General features: G+C 39.9%; 1 protein-coding gene across 1 annotated transcript in view; it reads right to left on the bottom strand.

Moving 5' to 3' along the window:
• Positions 1 to 18,739, bottom strand: part of LOC108590206 (uncharacterized) — a 139,103-nt gene that overhangs the window by 41,238 nt on the left and 79,126 nt on the right. Inside the window, exons 2-3 of the mRNA XM_054246420.1 lie at positions 6,918 to 7,043; positions 6,360 to 6,603 (exon numbers count right to left, since the gene is read on the bottom strand). Of these exons, the coding sequence (XP_054102395.1) occupies positions 6,360 to 6,603; positions 6,918 to 7,043 (370 nt within the window). The remainder of the gene's footprint in view (positions 1 to 6,359; positions 6,604 to 6,917; positions 7,044 to 18,739) is intronic.

Below are 18,739 nucleotides of genomic sequence, written 5' to 3'. Positions count from 1 at the left end.
TCCTGCAGCACCTAAAAGCACTCACCCCAGCTCCTGCACACGCTTACCTGCATGTTCCCTCCCACGACGGGTTGAGCACAGGGGGTTCTAGTGAGTGGAGTCTGCCCCTGCCAGCATCTAAGTGCTACTTCCAGCACCAACACCCAGTTCCCGCCAGCAAAAGGTTCGGGGAAATTATCCTGCTTCACCATCTCAGTCAGGTGACCAAATCAACATCAACAGTGATCGGTCACATTGAAAGTACACACCCTTTCCTTTGTATGATGTGATGAAAAGGACCCTTCATCTCTTCGGTCTTCCTCCCAGGCATCCATAAACCCAGACATATTATGAGAAACACATTTGATAAATCCCACCTGAGGGACATTCTACAAAATACATGACCAGTAGTCCTCAAACCTGACAAGGTCACTAAAAAAGAAAGGAAAGTCTGAGAAATTGCCACAGTCTAAAGGAAGCTAAGGAGACACAAAGACTAAATGTAATATGGTAACCTGCATAAGATCCAGGAACACAAAAAGGACCTTGTTATAAACTGAATGTTTGTGGCCTCCCCAGAATCCTCATATGTTGAAGCGTTAACGGCGAATGTAATAGTATCTGGAGCCAGGGCATTTGGGAGGTAATCAGCATTAGATGAAGTCATGAGGGCAGGGCCCTGGTCTGATGGGATTAGTGCTCTTATAAAGAGACACAGAGAGCTTTTTCTTTCTCTCTTCTGGTGAGAACACACCTAGGAAAGGGGACTGTACCGTGTGCAAGTGAGGAAGAGCCTCCTCACTGGAAACCAACCATCTGGGCACCCGATCTCAGACTTTCCACCTCCAGATCTGTGAAAACAAATTTCTTTTGTTTAATCCATTCAGTCTATAGAATTTTGTTATGGCAGCTAACTGATACAGATCTTAAGTAAAAACTAAAGGAATCAATCATGTATAGAATTTAGTCAATAATAATGTATCAATATTACTTCATTAATAGTGACAAATGACCACACTAATGTAACAGTTTAACAATAGGAAAACTGGATGTAAGTTATTTGAAAACTCTCTCTACTATTTTCACAACTTTCTGTAAATTTAAAACTCTTCTAAAATACAAAGTGTATTTCTAAAAATCCGATGGCTTCCTATCATAGTTTTCTTAAACCAAAGGCCTCCCAATCTCTTTTACTCATCATCTAATACTTACACCTTGTTTACTCTGGTGTACTATGTTCTCCTTTACAAGGGTTACACAGTATGAGTTACATACATGTTCACATTTGTCAAAATTGATTAAACTGCACACTTAAGATCTATGCATTTCTCTATATATGTTATACTTCAATTACAACTGTTTTAAAATATATGATTGCCAAATGAATACTCTAATGACCTAAAAAGTACCCTTGAATTTGGTGGCTGAAAACACTAACATTTCATTTGCTCTGAAATCTGCAAGTTGGACATGGATCAGCATGGACACTTCATTCCTTCTCTATTTGCCAGTAGTCAGTGATTGGTATTATCTAAAGGCTCACTCATTCACATGTCGGATGGTGAATGCTGGCTGGCTGTCACCTGAGACTTTAGCTGGGCCTGTAGGTTCAAGCACTGACACAATGCATCTTTATGTGCCCCGAGATTCCTCATGATATGGTGATTGTGTTACAAAAACTTTATATTCAGTGTGACTCTAATTCTATTTCAATATACACATACATTCTAAAAAAATTAACAGAAGTTTTCCCTGGAGTGAAGGAAAATGAGTGATTTTTAAGCTTTCATAGTTATACATTTTTATTTTATAAATTTTATACCATAAACATGTATTACTTTCTAAATCAGATGAAAAAAATTCAGTTCCCTATTAGCGTACATAATACACTAGTGTAAACACAGATGAAATTGAAAATGCAAAAATGTCAAACATATTTACATTATTAAAAAAAAAAAAAAATCCGCTCACAAACAGCAAAAACATTAAGAAATACTCGATTCATTCTGCCTTACTTCCCCACCCTCCCCATCACGAGACAGAGTTTCACTCCTATTGCCCAGGCTGGAATGCAATCGTTTACTGCAACCTCCGCCTCCTGGGTTCAGGCAATTCTCCTTCCTCAGCCTCCTGAGTAGCTGGGATTACAGGCATGCACCACCATGCCCAGCTAATTTTTGTATTTCTAGTAAAGATGGGGTTTTACCATTTTGGTCAGGCTGGTCTTGAACTCCTGACCTCAGGCAATTCACCTCCCCCAGCCTCCCAAAGTACTGGGATTACAGGCGTGAGCCACCTCATCCAGCCCACCTTACTTTTCAAGTTACAGAAGAACTGAACATCCGCACATCAGAAACTAACAAAGAACACAAATATGCTCAATGATATCTGATATCTTCTAAATCACACATCTGGCCCTTTTCATGGCACAGCTCTCCCTTAGTCTAATTCCTTCCTCAAAACCTCCTCTCCATATTTTCCTTTAATCAAAATCACCTACTAAACATTACCCTAGAAATAAAATCATCTGGAAAGGAAGGCCTACAAAGGCAAACCTCAGATGCTAGATACTTTCTATCTTACAACATGGTGCCACCTCACTTGATAATAGACCTTTTACTAAGATTTAAGGCCTACTGAACAAATATTATGGCTACCTCAAGGTCACTCTGGAATTCTCAGTAATGATTAAACAATACAGGAGTCAATGGCAAGATCTTTTGCTCCTTTTCCTTCCCTGGCCTCAGCCTTATTGCAAAACACTCCCACCCTTCTGCTACCTGGCCCCGCAAGGCATGTTCTTACATTCCATGTGGACCAATAATTTCTATCATCTCATAAATTCTATACTTACTCTAGTAAAAAGTTAACTGTTTTTGTTACACTAAAGTCCTTTTCTTCATCTGACCTTAAACAACTACTTCTATAATTTTCTAATTTTTCAATACACTGTTAATTTGCACACACCAAATCAACATACTTCTACGTTGTATTTTTACACTTTTCATTTCCTGATTTGCCTTTTTCCTGCTGACTCACACTATTTGATTACAACAAATTCCTAAGCTTTTTCTCAACCTGGACTATTTACATTATAAAAATGTCCCATGTTCTCTAAAATGCTCAATTTTAAAATGATAGCTAAATGATTCTATTCATCCAATTTTACAATATGAGTTTTTAGTTATTTCAAGAACTTCATCAACAAGCAAGTCAATTCTTAGGTGCTTCAAAGAAACAACTATCAGTATGAAAAGTTAAGGCTTATGTGGTATTAATCAAATATTCTCAAGACTTGCTCAAATAGAAAACAACTGTAAATATACTCACGTGTTGCTTAATAATGGAGGTACATTCTTAAAAAATGCATCATTAGGCAATTCACTGTGGACATCACAGTGGACTTATACAAACCTACATAGTCTAGCCCACTATACATGCGCCTAGATGGTACAGTCTATTACTCCTAGGTTACAGACCTATATAGCAGCTTACTGTACTGAATACTATAGTATGTGTATATCTAAACACAGAAAAGGTACTGTAAAAGTACAGCATAAAAGATAGAAAATGGTATACCTATATAGGGCACTCCCCATGAATGGAGACTGCGGGACTAAAAGTTGTTGTGGGGAAGTGGGTGGTGAACAAATGTTAAGGTCTAAGACATTGCTGTACACCACTATTGACTTTATAAAGACTTTACACTTAGGCTACACTGAAAAGTTCTTCTTTCTTCAGTTAACCTTGGCTTACTGTAACTTTTTTTATTTTACAAACTTTTAAACTCTTCTAAAATTGCACTTAGCTTAAAACACATATTGTACATCTGTACAAAATATTATTTCCTTATATCCTGATTCTATAAGCTTTGTTCTATTTTTAATTTTAAAACTTTTTCTTAAAAACTAAGACACAAACACCCACTAACCTAGGCCTACACAGGGTCCAGATCATGCACATCAGGGTCTCCCACCTCCAATCTCGGTCTCCCACCTCCAATCTCGTCGCACTGAAAGGTTTTCAGGGGCAACAACATGCATGAGCTGTCACCTGCTATTATGACAGTACCTTCTTCTGGAATATTTCCTGAAAGACTCGCCTCAGGCTGTTCTATAGTTAACTTTTCTTTTTAATCAACAAAAGTACACACTAAAACAATGATAAAATGGGTAGAAAATACACAAACCAATAATGTATTTAACCTCATCAAGTATTACGTACTGTGCATAACTGCATATGCTACACTTTTACAGGGACTGGCTGCACAGGAAGTTTGTTTACACCAGCATCACCACAAAAACATGAGTAACTAAGAAATTATGACTACTACAGCTTCACTACGCAATGGGAATTTTTCAGCTCCCTTATAATCCGTGGGACCAAAATCATATATGAGCTCTGATGACCTCACTGGCACTATGCAGTACATAACTGTACTACACAAATTACAGCTATATGTGGCTGTACAAATTTATAGTAGTCCCAAGCTACAAACTCAAGACCTTCAGCTAAACAAAGAAAGAGATGTCAAAAAGTTTTACGTCCTGTCTCCTTCCCATGATTCTCCTGATTATTTCAGTATTGAAAAGAACTTTCTCTGCTGAAATGTTTAAATGAGTTCCATTACTATGAAATCACTTTTAAAAAGTTATAAGCATTATATAAATTAAAAGGTATTATTAGCATAACAAAGAAAATATTTCTGCATGGGAGGGAGGGGTAAGCCTATGGCAGACACGGGGTTCAGAGAAAGGAAAGAAAGGGAGAAGAGAAAGAGAATGTGAACACATGCCGGTCTCCCTAAAAGAAATGTAAATGTATGTGGCTAAATCCCTTGCTCCTCATCAGCAATATGTTTTTTTTACAGATACCCTGCCTTTGCTGATACACTGGCAGCAACCTGTTTAAATCAGGAGTGTGACATGCTACACTGCATGTCGGGGTGGAAAACAGCGATGATCTTTCACAGGGCTGAGAAGATGAAAAACACTAAATTCTGATCAATTTATTAATAAACAGAGAATAGCATTTTCTTCAAATACACGATTAATTTCACTACCGATACTTTATTCGCAGGATACACATTTTAACTGCTGTTAAAGATAGGTGGGGATGACCGCAATAGGAGATCTCAACTGAAGGCAGCATTATTTATTGTTTTCTATTTAATTATTTTGTATTTGACACTCGTTCTACATAAGTTTATTTAAAAGAGTAAAGCGCAAGGCAGCCTGTACCCTAATGTCAGGTTTCCAGCTTGCTGCTAGGAAAAGCAGTCTGGATAAGAAAGAATCTGTATTATAAATGAAATCCCCTAAGACTAAACAACATGCATTCCAGCTAAGAACAGTGAACCTGTACCCCTTGTAAAGTGCGAACACTAACTTCTAGGTTAAGTACGCTACAAACAATTGTAAGCGAAATTTCCAAAGTCAACTACCTTTAGCATGGGGCTAGAGGAATCACCTAACTCTACCTCCCACACCCGGCATCAACAGCTTTCTTAATTCTTATGCTGAATTCTCCCAACAAAATACTTCCAAGCTTTCTTTGCTGAATAAAAATGGCGCTGCTTTTCCCGTCACAATATTGTTGATTTCTCAGTAATCCTTAGGCCCTTTAATCATCAAACTCAATTGGCCTCATGTAAATGCCACCCTTCCCTGAACACTGCCAAGTGCTTGAGGGTTGGGCCAGGGGGTAAGGGTGGCTGCTTCTATCTACAAGGCTGCAACTTTCTCAGCTAGAATCCTGGGGATAACTCTCTCACTTTTCTTCATAACCTCGGCCTTCCCCAAAACTGTTGCCTCTGTCTCCCTTAAACCACACTCCAATGCAAACTGTCCCCAAAGTGCAGTAGCACTTAAGCTTCTCTGTGCCCCTCGCACCCCTCGACGCCATGTCTAATGCACCGTCCACACCTAGACCCACGCATCAGCCTTTCTGGGAGTCGTTCAGAGCCACCCGCGGGGCAGGCACCACCACGCCGGCCTCTCCCGAGCACAGCCTTCCGCTAAGTCTACATCCCAGCCTGTGCACCCGAAGGTACCCAACCGCCGAGTCCCAGCCCCACTGCGGCGGAGGGCAGGGACCAGCACGCACACCCTCAAGTCTACATGAAGACCCTCCCGGGGCTGTCGCCGGCACCAACGCCTGGACCACCCCGGCCCTGGGCGGCAGATGGGGGTCTGGGGCGCACGCCGCGGAGGCAGGGAGGAGGCTGGTGGGAGCGAGAGGTCGCCGGGACAGGCTTGTCTTCCCCTCCCAGGGGCGGCGGGCCCCAGGGCCCAACCCTCTCCCAGGCCCCCGGTCTGGCGGCACCAAGGCCGCAAAGGGCAGCGAGGGCGCGTGCCCGACACCTGGGTACCCCGCCGTACCTGAACCGAGTGGCAGCTGCACCGCGTCGCCGAGGGGCCGCGGCAGGGTAGAGTCCGTGGTACTGGCGGTGCCGAAGGGTGACGGAAAGGCTTAGACTTGGGACTGCTCTCAACTTTGCGCCGGGCCACCGCCCGTGCTCGCTGCGGTGACCGCTCCACAGCCTCGACTTACAGCAACTCCCAACGCCGGTTCCCCACCTTGCGCAGGCGCCGGCCGCCCACGGCACAATCGCGGCGTGGAACCCTGACGCGGCAGCCAATCAGAGAGCGCCGGCGGCACCGCACCCCTCCCCCGTGCTGAGGGGCGGGGCGAAGGGAGGAGGCTCGGGCGAAGGCTGTTGTTTGAGGGGACTTTAGAAGGGCGTCTTTGCCCCCTCACGCCTCCCTTTGTCCTCCCTAGAATGTCACGGCCATCCACCTCTCTCTAGGAGGGACAGCAGGCAACCTAGGGGTGGGCAGTGGCCCCAAAAAAGGAGCGAAGTGAGGGACGTCCCAAGCATTGCTGGGGACATTGGGGACCAAGCTTGGGCCTGGCAGGAGGGGGACGGTGAACCAAACCTTTGTCTTCGAAACTGCTGTGTAAAAGCCCAAAGTTGAGACCAATCCCATGGTCTGACCCTTGCAGTCCCCCTCCAGCTGCACCTGGGCCTTCCAGGCGGAGCGAGGTGTTCCTGGGTTGGAAGCCTGTGGTCGCAGGGAGACCGCCTCACCTTTGTTGCGTTCAAGTTTAGTTCTTCGGTCGCCAGCCGCTCTTATTGAACGTCCTGCCTGCCTCCTCAAAGAGGCGGTTTCTAAGCATCTCTTCACCCCCTGAGCACAGTAACCTTCAGACTTTTGAATTCTGCGTGTCCACATACCTTCTGGGTGTTGGGGGAGGGTCATATATATGTGCAATTCATTTGCCCCAAACTTCATAAAAGTAATCCATTTGAGCTCTTTGAAAATGCAACATCAACTTTTGTTCAGCAGACTTTCAGAAGAGGAATGCCACAGGTGGGTTTCTAATTCCGCTTGGGAGCTCAAGACTTAAGAGTTTGGCAGTTTGTGATTCGGGTAAAAATAGTGTTTACTGGGCGTTTAACTGCATGTTTTAATACTTTTGGTAGAATAGCTCAATAATTCTCACAATCACGCTGTGAGATAGATATAATTATACACCATCTTTCAAATAAATTGAGGCACCGAAAAGTTATGTAACTTGCCCAAGAACACACAACTAAGTAGATTAGAATCCAAGTAACCTACCTCCAGAGCTGACCTTGCCACTAGACTTTTGTCTTCCTCACACCTAAACCCATTTCAGAAATTCTCATCAGCTACCATTTGCTTTATAACTAGTCCAGGATCTTGAACAATAGGACAGCACAGATAAGAAGAATATACCCACTTTGGTAAATGGGTCCATGGGTTTTAGTTTCTTTGAAAAGGAGGCAGTTGAACTAATCAATGCAGTCCATTTCTGCCTAAAATTGAGTGGTCAATGTAATCTTAGTTTGGTAGATTCTCAACTGAAACTGAATAGAGGATGGAAGGAAGAATAAGAAAAAAACCTGGACCTTCAGTCAACCTGGGGAAGTGTTCCAGTGGGAATTGTAATCAATTAGAGAGCAACCTATTGAGTTACGTTTTTATTAAAGAATATTAATCCCAAAATATAGATTTCTCTATTAATGCAGTATTAGAAAAAAAGATTTTTTCATTTTCTTCACTTTGGAAACATGCAGAGGAAGCATACAGCTGGCAGAGCATACAAACTGAAGGAGAAATTGAAATACCATTTTAAACCAGTAAAGATGTGTGTTGGGAACGTACTGCAACCTAGAATAGGCAGCACGGAGACACAGTCTCTGGCGCCACCACGCCCAGCTAACTTTTGTACTTTTTGTAGTACCAATAATGTCTGCAAAAGGAGTTTCCTTAGGCTGAGTTTTTATTTTAGTCGTACATGACAGAACATAGCCTATATTTGGGCTTACTTCACCTAAAAGCCTTAACAGAGTTTTGTGTTTACAGAAGTAAATAGGGTAACAACTAGTTTTGATCTATTTAGAGCTTTTACAAACTACACAGTAGGAAAGGATTTCAAAAGAACAAACAGTAATTATATAAAGATTTTCATGGATGATAGTTAAGCAAATGAATGTATAACTTCTTTGGATCACAGTATTACTTTGTGGCACATTTAAAATTATTACTCTGATTGATGATTTTGGAAATTCCAGGCACCGTTGGACTCCATCCATATGGACTCCATAGCATTTCTCTAATTCTATACATATTTATCTTTTTTTGGTTAGTGTCCACCTGTTAATCAATTAAACGATACTACATTATTCTAGGACAGGAGCCAGGAACTTTGGTCTTATGGCATAAAACTACGCTATTACTCTGTGTAAAATATATTCCACGACTGGTTCCTAGATACTTATGTCAGAGAGTGCTTAAAATTGTTCTCTTTGGAGTTGCTTGAGTGTCACTGAAAAATAAAAGAAAAAATCAACTCAGGTATATCTTATACAACCCAACAAGAGAGTGGGTCTCTGTGGGTTTCCAGGACCATCTTTATGAGAATCAATTAGGATGCTTATTGAAATCCCAGATTCCTGGGCAATAGTCAACATATAAAAGAATCAGAATGTGCTCTGTCAGAGCCCTCAATCTGCCTTTTATCAGTGTTCATGGGTAATTCCTAAGTACACGGTGAAGTTTAAGAACCATTGCCGTGGGCCTTCAATACCTCTCATTTTGTTAAGAACTTCGTTATAATTCAGCAAATGCAAAAATAATTCACATATGCTAATTCTTACACCAGGACAAGTAATTTAATTAGGTTTTATTCTGTGTTTCCAATTTAAAAATAATAAATCCACACTTTTCCTTTGCTAAAATGTGAAGTAAATTCACTAACATTAAATCAGCACTAGTAACTATGACAACTAACATTACTAGACCCACTTTATCATTTAAATAAAATAAAAATCAAATGCCCAGGGCCCTTATTGACTGTATATGTGTAATAAAGATGTAAATACTCCTGTATATTTCTGAGTAACCATAGTTTCCTACAAATCATAGTTTGTAAGGTCTGTATAGATCTGTGTCCTAGTCAGCACAGATCTAAGCCAGCAGAAAGTTATTTGCCCCCTCCTTCAGAAAAATCGGGTGGAATGCTTTAAACACCTGGCATTTGAAATTGTGTCATGTATTTGTGTCTGTTTACTGATTTGCTGTCTGCATCCCGACCCACAAAGTGAGAACTGTATGAGTACAGGGGCTCTGTCTACCACTGAAACACCAGCACCTTAAACAGTGCCTAGTGGATACAGGTGCTTAACAAATATTTATTAAGCAAAAAGAAAGGGAATCATCCCACATTAAGACAGTGCATGATATAAAAACTTCACCCTAAATCATCAATAAATCTTTGAAACCACAATGTTTATTTTCAATGGTCATTCAATTGTGTCAGTTTGTTTTATTAGCCAAAGTTTGTAGTATCACACTGCCCTTTTATGCGACTTGGTGCCTGGAAAATATGCAGCACAGGCTTTTCTTTCCTTCTTGTTCCCAAACATTTTGGGGGGCTTGAGGGCGAGGGGGAGACAGGAAAGGAACGACGTTCGTGAGTCTTCACTGCTCTATTGCTCTCATAGCTCAAAGGCTAATCATCCCATCCTTCCTGAAATATGTTGCCAGCCTGCCTTTGGAAGCAGAGCCCTTATAACTTTGTCTTAAAGAGTGTCTAATGCACTAGACATTTATTTAAGAACGCTTATGTGCTAATAACGAGACATTCAACACAGTGACCGATTCCCTATATTTAAACTTCTCTGTTAGGTCACCTTTACAACAAAACATTTCTATTGTTTTCCTTTTATGCTTCCTTCCCTAATAAACTGTAGAAAAACTCAGAAAGAAAATTTAAAACATTTTAAGACTGCAAAAGTGTAGTTAATCTTTTGAAAATGCTGCAATGTCAAGCAATGTATTTACAAAGCAATGTTGACATTTTTAAAACCACTAACATTCAATAAGTTAATTTCATTGTATTATATCTAATATCTGAGTTATTTATTTTTCTTTCTTTCTTTCTTCTTTTTTTTTTTTTTTTTGACATGGAGTTTCACTCTTCTTGCCCAGGCTGGAGGGCAATGGTGTGATCTCGGCTCACCACAAACTCTGCCTCCTGGGTTTAAGTGATTCTCCTGCCTTAGCCTCTGGAGTAGCTGGGATTCCAAGCATGTGCCACCATGCCTGGCTAATTTTGTATTTTTAGTAGAGGCAGGGTTTCTTCATGTTGGTCAGGCTGGTCTCGAACTACTGGCCTCAGGTGATCTGCCTGGCCTGGCCCCTACAAAGTGCTGGGATTATTTATATTTCAAATGTCAAACACATTAGGCCGATTCTTCCAAAGCAGGAGCAAAATGAGCTTTTAACTTAATGAGCACCATGGTTACACATTTATCATATTTCTGCACAAATATCAATGCTGCTTATTTCTTCACTTTTGCTCAAATATATGATAAAGCCAGTAGTCTATTATACATGAACAGCACTTTTTCACATGGAAAAATTACTCATACTCTACAGATACAAATTAGCTGAATAAGAATGACAAGTGTAGAAAGAGGGAATTATGCAGCGTTTTCAATCTTGTATTTGTAAAATACATAGTCACTGTTTTCCTAAATGATAATTCTTAATGTGTATGACATAGCTAGACATCAGAAGTAAATAAGAGACGTCAGCAAGTACCCTCCTTTTTATATTGTCATTAATGGCCCGTGCCCCACTATGAGCTTACAAGGCCCTACCTGTCCCTGCAACACACCATCATGGTCTCCACCTTCTCCGACCCTGCAGAAACTGACCCAGCAGCCCTGCCAGTCTCTTCAGAGAAGATGCTTCCACTTATCTGAGCTCACTGATGGAGGCCAAAAGCCTCCACCTCCTCGGTTCACAGAACCATTTCATCTTGGTTCCATTGCTGCCTAGTAATCAACATTTTGACAATTAGACTGTGCTCCCTTCTTTCACTTCAGTTCATCCGCCTGGATTTAGCTGTCAGGGAAGATAAGGGCCAAGGCAAAAGTGACAGCTGATTCAGAAAGATAAATATTCCTCAAGGGAGAACACCTGCATGAGCACTGGGATAAGTTGGAAGAGTCTATGCACATATTTTCTTTTCAGCATAATATTTAAATTTAGGCATCACATGGTCTCACTCATACACAGGAACTCAGAAAGTAAATCTCGGCTGGGCACGGTGGCGCATGCCTGTAATCTCAGCACTTTGGGAGGCCAAAGTGGATGGATCATGAGGTCAGGAGATGGAGACCATCCTTGCCAACATGATGAAACCCCATCTGTACTAAAAAGTACAAAAAATTAGCCGGGTGTGGTGGTGTGTGCCTGTAGTCCCAGCTACTTGAGAGGCTGAGGCAGAAGAATTGCTTGAAACCAGAAAACAGAAGTTGCAGTGAGCCGGGATCGTGCCACTGCACTCCTGCCTGGTGATAGAGTGAAACTCTGTCTCAAAAAAAAGAAAAAGAAAAAGAAAGTAAATCTCATGGGGACAGAGAGTAAAATGTGATTACCAGAGGCTGGGAAGGGAAGAGGGGGATGAAGAGAAGTTAGTTAAGGGACACAAAAATGCAAAAGGAATAAGTTTTAGTATTTAATAGTACAGTAGAAAAATTATAGTTAATAATTTATTGTGTATTTCAAAATAGCTAGAAAAGAATTGTAATATTAATATTCCACACAAACACAAAACAATAAATGTTTGAGATGATGAATATTTCAGTTACCCTGATTGCTTCATTACACCTTCTATACAGCTATCAAAATACCACATGTAGCCACAAAATATGGACAGCCATTATACATCAATAGATTTTACAAAAATTAAATTTAGGTGTTATAAATAAATTTGAGTCTAACCACAGATTCTTAAGAAACAACATAAATTTAGTAGCTGTAAATATATAGTTAAATAATATTTTACTAAATTTTCTACCACTACCTCTATTTTAATGGTGGTGATTTTAGAGTTAGAAATAGTAACCAGAACTCTTATCACTCATATCTGCATTCTACCATAGTATCTACCCTAAACAACATATAATGAGAAAGAATACCATCTATCTGGAAGTGTATAACTAGCAAACGTTAGTTAAGAACCATAGAGTCTTTCTCTGTCTTGAGAATAGTTGAGCTAGATCTCTCTTAGACCAGTGTCAATTACTTTTATAACCAATTTTATTGCCAGAGAGATGGCTCCATCTTCTTGAATATTTGAAGTGAAAAGTGATCACCATTGAAACGGATTACATAAATGTATTCAAAACCTGCAAAAGAATTTTTTTCTAAATTCCTCTTATAGCTTTCAAAAAATGAAAGTGTAAGTGATACTATATGCTAAAGAAACCCCTTTATTGCCTCCTACTATGTCATATGGTAAAATGTGACTAATAGTATTAATAAGCAACATCTGTTTAAATAAACTTTATACCTGAAGCAACATTATTATATGTACACTGCATATGCTAAGAGAATGTGAGATGTCACTAGCTTTAAAGAATGCTCTAACTTAGCTGAACTTCAAATGTCCATTTACATACACAAATAAAAAAGGTAATAATTATATCAGAAAATTTAGCTATCAGTTTTTGAAAAATACTTATTAGATAATTGACCTTTACTGAAGACATCTTAATTAAAATTAAATTTTACCACTAAAAATAAACGACTCATTTGCTGTAATGATTTGCACTTACAGATAAAATATATTTCCTTATTTCAATGCCCATTTTGTACCTATTTAAACATAAAGGTATTTGTTCGGTCCGGGCTCGGTGGCTCATGCCTGTAATCCCAGCACTTTGGGAGGCCAAGGCGGGTGGATCACAAGGTCAAGAGATCGAGACCATCCTGGCCAACATGGTGAAAACCCGTCTCTACTAAATAAAAAAAATTAGCTGGGCATGGTGGCACACACCTGTAGTCCCAACTACTCAGGAGGCTGAGGCAGGAGAATTGCTTGAACCTAGGAGGCGGAGGTCGCAGTGAGCCAAGATCACACCACTGCACTCCAGCCTGGTGCCTGATGATGGAGCAAGACTCTGTCTCAAAAAAAAAAAAGGTATTTTTTGCCCTTTGAAAGGAAATAGATCATAATGACCACAAGGTCTGCATATGTGAGAGAGCATTGACTAACATACATTTAGGCTCTGATCAACAGATTTGTATGCACATCCAGAGACAGTGATGTTTGTTCCGAGATCTGCTTATACCAGTTATGCTTTTGATAACAATTATGTAAAATTTAAAATTAACACATAATCCATGAATTATGAGAATAAAAAGAGATGTTTCTAATAAAACTGAATGCATTGGAAAGACTGAAGGAATGCAAGACATTTAAAAAATGTTTATTTAGTGTAGATGATACCATTCCCAAAGTTTGGAGAAAAAAATATGAAAAGCAAAAACACGTGTCCAAATTCAGGTTATTTGAAATCATTTAGCTAGTTATTTATCTTAAAAAAAAAAATGGAGACTGGAAATCATAGACTTTAGTTGCATAATAGAGAACCCTAAGCCACTACAAAAAGATGATGGGGAACTAAAATCTTCCTAATCTAAGCAATTGCTGTAGCTATGCATCCCAAGATTGTAAATAAATCACTTTCTATATATAAAATTAAAATAAAATGTTTAAGGTGTATGTGTGTGTTTATCTTTAATTCTTCACTTCAGCCCAATTTTTCTATTAATTAACTATCCACCCTTAACACACAGTTTCTACCATAATATAAACATGCATACAGTTTGATAATGAAATATCACATTTATATTCATCACCATACCACAGGAGAGTAATAGTACAGGTCTTATTCTCCAAAAGAGAGGGAAAAAGGGCATATCAGAAAGATAATATGATGTGCAGAAATAGGACGTTCATGTTGCTCTTAGGTAGCTATGGATTGTGAAATGTGATTACAATACATATGTGAAAAGCTACAGGAGAAATTCTATGAGTGAATAAGAGCTTTATTATATAGAATTTGATTGTTGGCAAAGAGATTTTTTTGTAAACAAAATAAGCAACGAATTATTTTTTCAGTATGTGGCTAAGAGAGGAAGATGGATTGGACAGAGAGCTGCAAAGCTGTACTACGTACAAATCATGGATTGGGAAGTTGGAATGACAGCGGAAGTTAAAATGTAGTGGAACATAGGTATCTAAGTGAAGCAGATCAGTTAAGAGGATATTTCAGTGAATGGTCAGCATGAGGTGAGGTTGGTGGTAGGAGTAGCAATGCTGGCGAGAGGCACGAAAAATGAAGACTGAGCACTACCCATTGGCCTTACTGTAGCTATCAGGAAATCAAGAACAGATACTCTTTGACTGAGTACAGATCACTGCACGGAATGGGGGGAAAAAAAGCAAAACAGATGGAGTTAGATTTTGGGAAGGAAAAAAAGTCAAGCTTTGCTGAATTGCTGGATGTTGAAACTTTGAGGACAAAAAAAAAATTTGTCAAATTTTTGTGATAAGAGAATCAGGATGCCATGGAAGATCAAGATAAGTTTGGCAAGAAAGCCTAAGTGGTAGGAAAACTGATAGTGGGCTTGGGTGCTAAGAGATCAAATAACATGAGGACTCAAAATCACCCTTTGCTTTGGTAATGTGAAAATATGGATTGAAGAATGAATAAAATCAGAGGAAATGGAAAAAGCAAGTGTCAACAACTCACTTTAAAAGTTTGGCTATAAAGGAAGTAGAGAGATACACTAGTAAATGGGGAGAAATGTGGGGTTCAGGGAGAATTTTACATCATATCAGAGCATGTCGAATCATTATAGAAAAACTCAACTTGAGATCAAGAAACTAAGGTACAAACTAGAAAGAATTACAGACGAATGAAGCCCCTGAGAGTTGATGGAATGGAACCCAGAGCTCATGTGGAAGGACTGGCCTTCTATAGAAAAGGGGATATTTTCTGCATTATCAGGAGGGTAGAAGGAGAGAATGGGAACATGTATGTAGGTTTGTTCATGTGTCAGTGGAAAATGAGGGGAATGCCACATGAAAGCTTCTGTTCTCTTGAAGTAAAGAATATTGCTACCTCTGAAGAGTAGTGGGGAGAAGTATTGGAGATTTGGAGAAAGTAGGAAGGATTTGCACATATGAAAACCTAAGGTTGCAAGAGTGAGATCCCAAATGGCACTGGTGAACACTAATTTTTAATATTACCTAGATGATTGGAAGATTTTCTCCAGCAATCTCTGCTGTTTGAATACAGGCAATAAGAATGTGTGTGGTTGAGTGCATTCAAGATTAGAGTTTTATGGGTAGGTGGGGAAAAAAGTAGAGGAAGTCAACAGAGGTGATGATTTTGCAAAAGGGTGATCACAATAGAGAATTGTAGAAAGTAAGAAAGACAAAGAATAATAACAAGGGGCAGGGGGCTCGAAGATAGAACATTGTGGGGTTAATGGATTAGAATTCATAATGAGGTTGAAAAATTGTTGCTGCAACCATACTCAACATGTGAGCTGAAATGATAGGAAGCCATGATTTTAATGGTTTTAAAATCCTGGTTTTTAAATGGTTTTAATGGTTTTAAGTCAGAATTTCAGAGATAACTTTTTAATGGTCCAATAATAGATTTTTAATGGTTTAATTCAGGTTTTCAGACATGGCGCCATTCCTAGTGATGACACAGCCCAAGACTTGACTATTAGAGATGGGTGTTTACAGTACTGTTGTAAAGAGAAAATTGAAAATGAGGTGGTCTAGGAATGGAGAGGCTAAACTGTGAAGGCATCTTCATGGTTTTTGAAGTCATATGAAATAATGGAAAGAGTTTGAATGGAAAAGAAGGCTGCCACCTGAGGATACCTAGATTGAAGCCAAAGGGATCAATGAATAAAGGTATGTCCACAGAGTTTTGATTGTTAAAAGGGAGAAGAATCTTATACAAATAAAATGTGTAGATTTCACAAAAGAAGGGCTTATTTTATTTTTTAAATTCAACTTAATATTTTGTTTGTTTGTTTCAAGGGAAAAGGAATACCTAGTATCTGCCAATGACAGTTGGGAATGAGAACTTGGGGAGGGGGCAACATTGAAGGCAAGTGGAATATGAGAAGAAGAACACAAGCCAATCTTGAGAAGACCTCTGGGGAAATGTTCTTAGAAACGAGCTGGCTTTCAGGCAAGAAGATGGTGAGAGGTCTCATTGAAGAGAAAGAAGATGCTGAAGTTTTTAAGGATGCAGGAACATTTCCTCGCTGAAGAGAGTTATTTGCTCAACATAAGACAGCTAGTCAGGAGATGAGTCAGAATTCAAACCCAAGTGTGTCTGACTCCCAAGCTGGAGCTTGCTGCTTATCAGAGATAGAAAATTCACCCAAATTAGTGAATTGGATGAATGTGAGGAAACACATTTTCAAAATTATTTCATTCATCTCTTTTATTTTTGACAATTGCAAGGACAGTAGGACTATTATATTAGCATTAGACCAGAAAATGTAACAGAAAGCTGAGAACAGCTATGTCATTTTAGAAAATAGTTTTTAGAAGCTCCACTTAACTCCAAAAATCCAATATAACAACTCAGGTGAGTCTTGTTGAGCTGGCAGAACTGTTATATCTTTTGAGACTGCAATGCTATTTTAGAGTTTATGAAGCACTTTTGCCAGTGGATATAAATCTTGTTACCCTCTAATCCATAATCTACATTTCTTAGTGATCCACGTTGTCTTTGTTTTTCTAAGGTAACATCTAAGAAAAGCATTTTCCCCGGGTTTCCAAGCATATGGCTGCCTACTGTTTCATCTGCTCCATACCTTCTTGACATTGCCTTGAAACTCTGCTGCTCCCTTGCACCTCCTAATCATACAATGTATGAAGCAGAAAAAGCCACAGGAAAATGCGACCCTGGCCACCTTTGATTGATTCAGGGCTGGACACCTGACCTAAGTCAAACCAGTCAGAGCCCTCCAGGGATTTTAGAACTGCTTGGATGCTGGATCTAATATATAAAGCTTGGTTGCTGTCAGTATCATATTTTCTGCCATGGGAGACCAAAGAAGTGAAGGAAGGTGATCTGTAAGACAAGAAAGGAGAAAAAGCAAACATAAATGTTTCAGTGCTGCTGCTGCTTTTAGAAAGCAGAGATCAACATGCAGAATAAACCATGATGTCTTCCTATGTCAGTTGTTCCTAACATCCATCTGGATTCCTGTCTGAGAGTTCTGTGAGACACTCCAGTATCTTTGTACCTTTATACAATCCTGCCTTCCCTAATTTGCCACAAAAATACCTTGGACTTCTCTCTCCGAGCAAACAAACAAAATACTAGGTATTCAAGAAGTTGTTACAGCTATAAGTTATCTAACAAGTACTTATGAATAATTTTTATGCTGAAAGCATCTGTATTTCTGTCTGAACAGATACTGTGAAAGTACCTGTCCCAACTGCTACCTTTTGAGTAATAATAATAATCATAGTGTTTGTGAGTTAATGAAGTTCTAAGCACTAGGCTATGTGTATTACAGGCATTGCATTCAGTCTTCATACAGTATTTATAAGAAAACTGAACCTCACAGAAGTCAAGTGGGATGGATAGATACTTCCCCACCTGGGTCCACTGTGAAAAAAGGACTCATCCCAGCTTTGGAGGGAACTTGTCAGTAAGCAATGTTTAGCTGTGGGTCTCTTCAGAAATTAGCCTCATGTGCAGGCCAGGTATGGTGGCTTATACCTGTAATCCCAGCACTTTGGGAGGCTAAGTGGGTGGATCACTTGAGGTCAGGAGTTCGAGGCCAGCCTGACCAACATGGTGAAACCCCGTCTCTGTTAAAAATACAAAAATTACCAGATGTGGGCACCTGTAATCCCAGCTACTCAGTAGCCTGAGGCATGAGAATCACTTGAACCCAAGAGGCAGAGCTTGCACTGAGCTGAGATTGTATGACTGCAGTCCAGCCTGGGTGACAGAGGGAGACCCTGTCTCAAAAAGAAAGAAAAAGAAAGAGAAAGAGAAAGGAAGAGAGGAAGAAAGAGAGGAAGGAAGGAAGGAGGGAGGGAGGGAAGGAAGGAGAAAGAAAGGAAAGGATGAAAGGAGGAAAAAAAAAGAAGGAAAGAAAGAAAGAGAGAGACTAAGGTGCAAAAAGCTGCCTTCCTGAGGTCACACCCTCCCAGTTTGTATCCTGCACCCAGTGACTGAGTAAGAGGTATAAAGGTCTAACATAGGATAAATCTGCAGGAACATTCTAGCTCCAGAGCTGCAGTGGGGTAGTTGAGGCTATCAGGTACATCTCAGCTCAACTGCTCCTCTGCCCAATCCTGCTTCCTTCCTCTTCCT

This window comes from Callithrix jacchus, chromosome 16, assembly GCF_049354715.1.
Source record: "Callithrix jacchus isolate 240 chromosome 16, calJac240_pri, whole genome shotgun sequence".
Classification (NCBI taxonomy): Eukaryota; Metazoa; Chordata; class Mammalia; order Primates; family Cebidae; genus Callithrix; species Callithrix jacchus.
The sequence above is the reverse complement of the archived record's forward strand: the minus strand, read 5'-3'. Positions and strand labels throughout refer to the sequence as shown.